The 9,194-nt window shown below is 39.1% G+C and overlaps 1 protein-coding gene across 2 annotated transcripts in view; it reads left to right on the forward strand.

Moving 5' to 3' along the window:
- The window catches only part of LOC116843250 (low-density lipoprotein receptor-related protein 2), a 40,512-nt gene extending 32,697 nt beyond the window's left edge, over window positions 1-7,815 (forward strand). Inside the window, exons 21-29 of one of the 2 annotated variants that reach the window (XM_032813516.1) lie at window positions 99-700; window positions 772-1,064; window positions 1,203-1,720; window positions 1,986-2,223; window positions 2,303-2,557; window positions 2,636-3,142; window positions 3,272-4,247; window positions 4,332-4,428; window positions 4,782-5,057. In XM_032813516.1, the coding sequence (XP_032669407.1) occupies window positions 99-700; window positions 772-1,064; window positions 1,203-1,720; window positions 1,986-2,223; window positions 2,303-2,557; window positions 2,636-3,142; window positions 3,272-4,247; window positions 4,332-4,428; window positions 4,782-5,057 (3,762 nt within the window). Of the gene's footprint in view, window positions 1-98; window positions 701-771; window positions 1,065-1,202; window positions 1,721-1,985; window positions 2,224-2,302; window positions 2,558-2,635; window positions 3,143-3,271; window positions 4,248-4,328; window positions 4,429-4,781 lie in introns of both variants that reach the window. The other variant, XM_032813515.1, reaches the window with a different exon arrangement.
- Window positions 7,816-9,194: the final 1,379 nt, after the last annotated feature.

A 9,194-nucleotide genomic window follows, 5' to 3' on the forward strand; every position in this document is an offset into this window, starting at 1 on the left:
TATAGCACGCAGCTCGATTGTCAAAGCTAAAATCAGTCTATCAAGTCACAAGAGCTTTAGTTATTTGAAATTATTGGAAATGTCTTGTTAAATTCCAGGCGTATATCGGCAAGATGGGCATGGACGGGAGCAACTTCACACGAATTCTCACGTGGGAAGACGACATCGCCTGGCCAAACGCTCTGACAATCGACTACTTCACCGACCGTATCTTCTGGGCCGATGCTCATCTGGACTACATCGCTTTCGCCGACCTCGAGGGTCATAATCGGCGAATCGTTCGGTCGGGCGCCTCAGTGCCACACGTTTTCGCCATTACAGTATTCGATGATTTCATTTTCTGGACCGACTGGAACCTGAAAGCCATCAGCAGGGCGAACAAGTTCTCTGGCGATGGCCTACGAGTGTTGCGCAACACCACTCATCGACCTTACGACATCCACGCGTACCACCCTCTTCGGCAGCTGCCTTACAACAATCCCTGTGCGCAGAACAACTGCTCGCATCTGTGCCTCATCGCACCGCCCGCTAGCTCATACCTGCTCGAAGGATACGGCCAACCTGGAGTCACTTCCTACAAGTGCAAGTGTCCGAATCAGTTCATTCTGGACAAGGACGGCAAGACGTGCATCGCGAATTGCACCGCGGGTCAGCATCGTTGTGGACCACCCGACGAGAAGTGCATCCCTTGGTATTGGAGGTGAGATACATTTGCACTGTATGTTCTGCCAGACACTTAGCGGGAGAATCACGGGGAAATTATCACCGCAGGTGCGACGGAGAGAAGGATTGTAAGGACGGTTCCGACGAATCATCGAGCTGCCCACCAAGGAATTGTGGACCGAGCATGTTCCAATGTACGAATGGAAACTGCACGTCGACCGTGACAATCTGCGACGGATCTGATGATTGCGGGGACAAGAGCGACGAGGCCAAGTGTGCGCTTGAATGTGGGGAACTCGAATTCAAGTGCAAATCCAACGGTCGTTGCATACACGATTCCTGGAAATGTGATGGGGATGCCGACTGCAAAGATGGCAGCGATGAAGATCCTTCTATTTGCCGTTAGTACAGCATATATGTATTATATTTATTAGTTGCCTATTATATAATACATACACACGCGTTAAATATTTTCTAGTACCGATAGTTGAAGAAAATTCTTACTTTAGCAATGTCTCTTCAATTGTATTGCCTTTTAGATAACCGAGTTTGCGACGCAAGCACCGAGTTCAGCTGCAAAAACGGCAAGTGTATTCCCAAGCTGTGGATGTGCGATTCCGACAATGATTGTGGTGATGACAGTGACGAGCCGGCGTATATGTGTCGGCAAAAGAATTGCACAACTGGATGGCAACGGTGTCCAGGACATGCGAACTACCGGTGCATCCCGAAGTGGCTATTCTGCGACGGCAAGGACGATTGCCGTGATGGTTCCGACGAACGTCCGGAGAATTGTCCGAAGTGTGACCCTAATATGGACTTCAAGTGCACCAATAATCGATGTGTGCCGAAACAATGGCTCTGCGATTTTGCCGACGATTGCGGAGACGGCAGCGACGAGGCGGAAGCGATGTGCAAGAATAAGTACCGCCAGTGCTCCGAGTCTGAATTCAAGTGCAAGAACGGCAAATGTATTGCATCCAGATGGAGATGCGACAGCGAAGACGACTGTGGTGACAACAGTGACGAGGAAGAATGCCATCAATGGGAATGCAAGGTATGTAGACGGCTTAAAGATTCGTCAGAAGGAATCTTTATAGCAATATAAGTTTACGTGGAGAGAAGAAACCGGCTAACTTTTTAAATAAACTCAGACAGCGTAAGTTTCTAAAAGACGTCTTACAAAGACGTCCAAAAGACTTTCTTTTTTAGGTATTTTTAAGATGCGTTTTAAAAATTTTTGCTGTCTAAGAAGAAATAAAAATGCAAAATACAAAAATACAAAGGACTAAGGATATATAACTTCTTTATGCGTTGTATAGCCTGACAGCTTCAAATGCGCCAGTGGCCACTGCATCGCCGCATATCTTCGTTGCAATGGAGCGCGCAACTGTCGCGACATGAGCGATGAAATCGATTGCTCACCGAGATATCCCGGTGGAAGATATTGCCCGCAATCGCGGTTCCAATGTGAAAACAATCTTTGTGTCGCACAGACTGACATTTGCGACGGTACTGATGACTGCGGCGACAATTCCGACGAGAATCCAACTATGTGCGGTGAGTTTATCAAAATTAATATATGTTGATTCATCTTTATAATAGAGGAATAAGAAATAACACCATTTTACTTGTACAGCAAACTTCGAGTGCGATACACACAGACGATTCCAGTGTGCGAATCACAAGTGCATCGCCAAATACCAGTTGTGCGACGGAATCGACAATTGCGGCGACGGTTCTGACGAAAATAATATGACGATATGCGTCAAACACATACGTCCGTGTGACCCGATGTCGGAATACACCTGCTCGAATAAGAAATGCATTGATCGTCACAAACTCTGCGATCTCGCGGATGATTGCGGCGATTTGTCGGATGAGTTGGGATGTCGTGAGTGTCAATGATATGTTTTACCTTTCTCTCTCATATCTTATAATTTACATTACATTTACTACTTTGCGTCTTCAGATCACAATCATCACTGTTCGGAAACTGATCGTGGCGGCTGCGCTCATCAGTGCCACAACATTACTGACGGCGGCTACATCTGCGCTTGTTATCCCGGATATATAATTTCACAAGACAATCGAAAGTACTGCGTGGATATCGATGAGTGCCAAACTGGTCAACATCAGTGCTCTCACATTTGTACCAACTTGAATGGCACGTATGCCTGCTCTTGTCGGCAAGGTTTCCAATTATCAGATGGTCATAGTGGTGTTTGCCGTGTCGAAGATGACGACGTTGTCGTGTTGTTTGCTAACGGACCTGAAGTCAGAGCTTATGGACTGCATACTAAACAAGAAATGGACGTGATAGGTGACGAGAAGAAGGTGCAGGCCATCGATTTTGATCCCAAAGAAGAATATGTTTTCTGGATCGATTCGAAGGACAACACTATCAAACGATCTTACATGGTGAACGCCAAGAAAGGCGAAGCAAAAATTGGATATGCGCAGGATCTCAACATGAAGAGTATGTATATTATCCGATTCTTTAATTAAATAGTTGTAGACCAATGAATGTTTAGATTCAAATACTCTTATTTAATTAATAAAAAAATTAATATATATTCTCAATATTTACTGTTAATAATTTTTGCAGCTGAATCTAAACCAACAAGTCTGGCGGTAGATTGGATCTCCGATAATTTGTATTGGAGTGAACTTGACGAAACAGGAGCTACGTCTCACGGTCGAATCATGGTATCCAAATCGGACGGCAGATATCGACGTAGCCTAGTCACTGTGAATCTCGAGCAACCGACATCGGTAGTTGTAGACCCTGAGCGAGGAGAACTCTTATGGGCTGATGCAGGTAATCAGCCTAAGATCGAAATAGCTTGGATGGATGGTGATAGGCGTAAGATGCTAGTGTCGGAAAGAATCGCCGGTCCTTCGGCGCTCACCATCGACTACGCCATGGAACACACGCTCTATTGGTCCGACAGCAAATTGGATACCATTGAGGCGATCAGTTTAGCTGGCACCAACAGGAGAGTCGTTCTAAAGGGTAGATCCCTTAAGAAACCAGTAGCATTGGATGTTTTCGAGAACAATCTTTATTGGACCACCAGGCAGACAGGCGAGCTTGTCCGGCAAGACAAATTTGGCAGAGGAGTGCCGAACATTATTGTCAAGAATCTGCCTAGTCCTGGAGGCGTTAGAGTCTATCACCAACTGAGATATAATACTACTCTGAGAGACCCTTGCCACAATGATCAGTGCACTCATCTTTGTGTTACAATCCCTGGTGGACATCGTTGCCTCTGCTCGGACAGTGTTGGTCCTCTTCAACGACCCATCAGGAACGAAAACGAGAGACATTGTGATGCTACTAACGAGAGACCGTTACCTGCACCCAGGATATGTCGTTGCCAAAATGGCGGACGGTGCCAAGAGGTGGACGATAAGCTGGCATGTAACTGCCGTGAAGAATTTCACGGTGAATTCTGCGAGATGGCGGCAGTCGCTGCCATAGCAGGCGGATCCACCGCTGCCATAGTTATTCCTATAGTTGTGACTCTGCTAGTTCTGTTCGGCATTGCTGCGGTATTCATGGTTCTCAAAAAGCGGCCATTGTAAGTATAATGATTTTAGATAAAATATAGTATGCAACAAAGATAATATTATCCATCATAAAACATCATCATTGTTCATAGCAGTAAGCCTGGTGGCTTGAGCAGTCTTACTGGCGCGCAAAGTGTTTCCTTCCGTCAAGGCAGCAACGTAGAATTTGGTTCAGCTGCTCACGAAAGGATGGTGAGTTCTTTCGCTATATTTTTACTTTTTTGCCATTTGAAATAAATTTATGAGTTTTGAAGACATAAAGGCATTTTTATTCATAAAGAAGATGAAGAAATCTGATCTGTTGACAAGATAATTATTGGTGTGTTTCCAAATTATAGTTACATCTCTCTCAGAATAAATTCACGAACTTTTTATCGAGATAAATTGAACAAATTGAAACAGGTCGCCCTGCTCCCTGAAGAAGTGAAATGAAATGTTCACGCAACGTTGGAACCAAATACAAGAAAGACGCGTTTCAAACCCGGAAAACAAGCAAAATAATAGATATAATAGATGTCTTATAATCATTATTTTTATGTTTGTAGGAGCCTCTCGATGTGGAGTACAACCTCAATGACGTCACTAATAAGAATCGAGACTTCAGCAATCCAATGTACGATGCGGTGAATATGGAAAGTGGCACCACGAACGGTACTGGTGCCAGTAGCATGTATGAAGTGCCGGCGGAGATGAAACCCTCCAGTGTACAGCACAAAGAACCCCCGCAACTACATCTAAAGAGGAGAGAACTGGATCCGACGCCCATTGACTCGGGCAAGGATACTCAACAACTGGTCGAGGAGGACAAGTCCGAATGCTAGGACTAATCCATATTTAGGGATTCTTTCATATCAATCGTGCTTCGAACTCGAAATGCAGATCGACATGTTCCACGACTGTGGGTAATATACAGGGACACGACACAAATTAGCTCATCATTTTTACGTAAACAGTGCGAATTACCTGCAACTGCTCGTTATTTATTAAGCAGGCGATCGAACGAGATTTTTTTTTTAAACGTGTGGCGACTGATTTGGGGTTCTGTCTTATTTAGCGATCTCCGGATATGAACATTTCGGGATCTCCGAGTTCTTGGGAATAAAAGGATAATAGAAAAAAAAACTTGAGTGAAGAAATTTGAGAACGTGTTTGCATTCTCGAATTTAGAATAAAAGAATTTTTGTATAATAATTACGAAAGATCCGAATTTATGCATATCCAAATACCTAAGGTTCTTGACACACGTTTAGGCTGTTAACTTCCTGCATCCCCAAACCTAAGGATTTGTATGGGACACAGGTTCTCATGAATCCGTAGGTCCTTCGAGCCAAAAATTGTGAACTAGTTCTAGGATCCTGGAATCCTGGAGATTATAGGACGATAGAGGATAGACGACAGACGACAACGGTCGCGAATCGATAGTATCAATTTAATGGGGAGAATAGGGTGAGAACGAATTGCAATAGGCACGATTTGATTGTGTCATTTTTTACTAGGTGTGATTTGTAAGTCTTGTAAATATAATTGCTAACAAAGTATAATGTTCATGTTATCCTTGTATCATAAAAGACGCAACACATTCCATTCTCTCTCAAGGTTGCTGCTTGAAGTGTAGCGATAGCACACTTCTAGTTGTTAGAACGTGTATCTATATGTGTGTGTATGCGTGCACGTGCGCGCAGTGCTCGAATTGGTACATGCAATTTTTTCACAAGACTCTGAAATACCCAGCATATTTGTACACGTGTGTTTATATATTTCGTATTATAAAACACAATTATTATGTTACGTCGTAAGATAATTCTTCTTTTATTTTAAACCATAACTATTCGAACAGAAATTAAAAAAGAAAAACAAAATAACTTAATAATTTAGATATGTTATCTCTCCATTTATTTCAGCGGTACAATTCGAGTACTTCGTGTATGCGTCAGAGTTAATTCTCAACTACGATATGGTAGGATCAAGTTTGACTTTAATGAGAATTTGTGAGATTCAAAATTTATAGAATACAAAGAGATTTTGCATTTTTTTCGCGCTTCTTTTATTATCTTCTTTCTGTCGTAATCTTAATTGTAATAATTAATAGCTTTCGTTAAAATTGGATGTAACTGTATGCTCCCGGAGTTAGAATTGATCTTGCTGTAACATGTGCATTATCAGGATTGGGCTATAGTAGTTGAGGACTAATGATGTAAGCACATTCAAGAAGCTGTATCTTTAGCGGAATATTTTAGTAAAGCGTGACGTTAGATTTTTTATGTTGAAAAGTGGCCTACCTTGTTATGATGAGTAGAAGCGTGCAGTCCAAGGAGCGAGATAAACGCGTATTTCGCGTATGAGCGTTATTAAATGTTATTCTTGTGGATGTTATTGCAGAACGATCGATTGTATGACATAAATAAGTATCTTTTCCGCGGCGAGAATATACGCACGGAATGTTAGCTCGGCCAACATCATTGTACATTTTTCTAGATTATGTGGGATATTTCTCCTGCAAAAAATGGCTGAATTAAAAGGAATCGACGGGAATTTATTCTGTAAAATCAACTCTCCAATCTTTAAAATCTCATATATTTATTTCGACATTTTTATATTCTTCCTGTTCTTTCCTACTTTTTCCCTATCTTTTCCCAAGATGTTATGTTATGTGTCATAACGATTCTATTTTTCTTATAATCTTTGTTAAAATAATACGAAAGAATGGCGAGTAAAAAACAAATATGATCATCTACTTTAATTTAAAATATTATTTCTTTTTGTTTGTATCGACAGGCGACTCAAAGTCCTTTCTCTTCTATAAGAAATATAGATAAGTTGTACACAATATTTATTTAAAGCAATGCTGCATATTGTATGTCCGATTATAACGAGATGATTAATACAAAACAAGTTCCTATTCATTCCTTTTAATGCAGATATTTTTTGCAGGGTCAGTACGCGTGTAATTCTTCTTCCGCGCATCCTGTGATTGCAATGTAAAGAGAAAGAGAGAGAGAGAGTTCCTTGTATCTTCAGATGCACGACTTTCAAAAAATTATGTGTAAAAATAAACATTTTTTTCTAAATTCTTGGGATTTTTTAAAATTCTTGGAATCTTTCAATCACTCAATGTGAGGTTGAGAAAAATTTCAAGAATTTCTCTCAATTATAAAGCTGGAATTAGAAATTTCTCAACTTTGTAAATATTAAATAATTGAATCGAACGGTACGAGAAAAATCCCTTGTTCCTAGATGATGCAAGGATATTCGATTTAAACTCGAAAAAAATCTGGATCCTGAGATATGCTTGATGTACATACATGTTTTGCGAAGTAAAGGAAGAGAATTATCGACACTGGCCCATGTTTCCCGCGCGCACAGATTATTATACATAAAAATATATAAATAAATAAATAAATATATATTTTTTGTTGCAAACGACTTTGATCTGAGCAGGGCTCCAGAGAGTGTCCTAATATTATTATAATATATCAGTATTTTGTGTATTTTTTTATCAAGTTAACAAAATAATAATTGTTAATATATTGTGCAAATATCAAACAGATACCGTCCAAGAATAAATTGCATAGTTGACAATTTAATTTTTCTTATATGCCCACGTAATATCACACTCATTAATTGATGGTACCCTTCATGGCCGTAATTAAAATATTAGTGTCGTAAATTATAAGTTAATCATACAAAATTTATATTTATTTAATATTTTTATTTTCATTAGTTAACTTAGAATATAACTCTATTATTTAATAAAATGAAGCATTTATATTAAAAAATTAATTTTATATTTCTGATTAAGTTTGATTATTATTAATTGGAGATACAGTAGTTTTCTCATATTTGTATTAAAAAATGTGTGTCATGCTTTTTATAAAAATTTATTTACGTAGCGTTGGAAAGTCGGATTCTCGCGCATGTGCAGTGAAACCTATCCTGCTCAAGGGCCAGAACCGGTTATGTCGCTGCAGGTTGTTCAGATTACATAGTATTAGTATCTAGAGCACATTTTGGGAACACGTTTGTCTGCTCCCTCGACTATTTTTTATAGTTTTTTAAGGTAATTTTCAAGTTTCCAAAGATCTATTTTCGAAAACGACGCCAAGTGTGCGTATTTTGCTAAACACCGTCTGCTGGAGGACAATGCGAGTTAAATTGCGCACGTTGCGTTAAATTTCAACTTTAGCTAATAAAATTTATTCTTAACTACCAATATTACCATTTAAAATCGTAAGGTATATATAATAGATATTACCTTATATATTTATATTACTCACTCATTTTAATAATAAAATCATATGTTCTTGTAATAATATCTATTCATTCTCTCTTATTGTATGCATAAAAAAATTATTATTATCTTATACAATTATCTACTTTCTCGAAATTTTATCTACGCGACTTTTGGATATTGGAAAATTATTTTAAAGATTCTGGGCATGTGTGTATCACTGAGGGAGCAGAGTCACATTAAATAGTTGCACGTTATCGTTATTTTATTTTTTATGTTTATAAATTATTCGTACATTTATTCTATTTTTAATTTTATCTATATGCTGCAAATCAATTTATTTTATATTATTATTTACATATATAAACAATTTATCTTGTTATTAGTTAAAGTGTTATTGTGCATCTTTTATTCAGACATCCTTTATTATATGTTGGTATGTGCCAATATATTTGAGAGGGTAACGCACGTTCTTTCTTATCGCGTGATGATAATATCAACATTTTCAACTTTTTACAGTCGAAAAGAAAGGATTTATCTAGTGATGTTAAGTTCATTGTGTGTATTCTCGTGTTAGATTACATTCTGGACATTGCAAGAGATAAGAATAAAAACTGTCAGAGCTGTCAGAGTTATCCTGGGACTTAGCATGTAAAAAATTTCACTGTTTAATAATATGCTATCGGTAAATTTTGTGTCACATCAACATAGATGATAATCGAAGTGAGAG

The sequence above is a fragment of the Odontomachus brunneus genome, unplaced genomic scaffold (assembly GCF_010583005.1).
Source record: "Odontomachus brunneus isolate Ranch 3 - 2012 unplaced genomic scaffold, Obru_v1 Obru_scaffold_031, whole genome shotgun sequence".
Lineage (NCBI taxonomy): Eukaryota > Metazoa > Arthropoda > Insecta > Hymenoptera > Formicidae > Odontomachus > Odontomachus brunneus.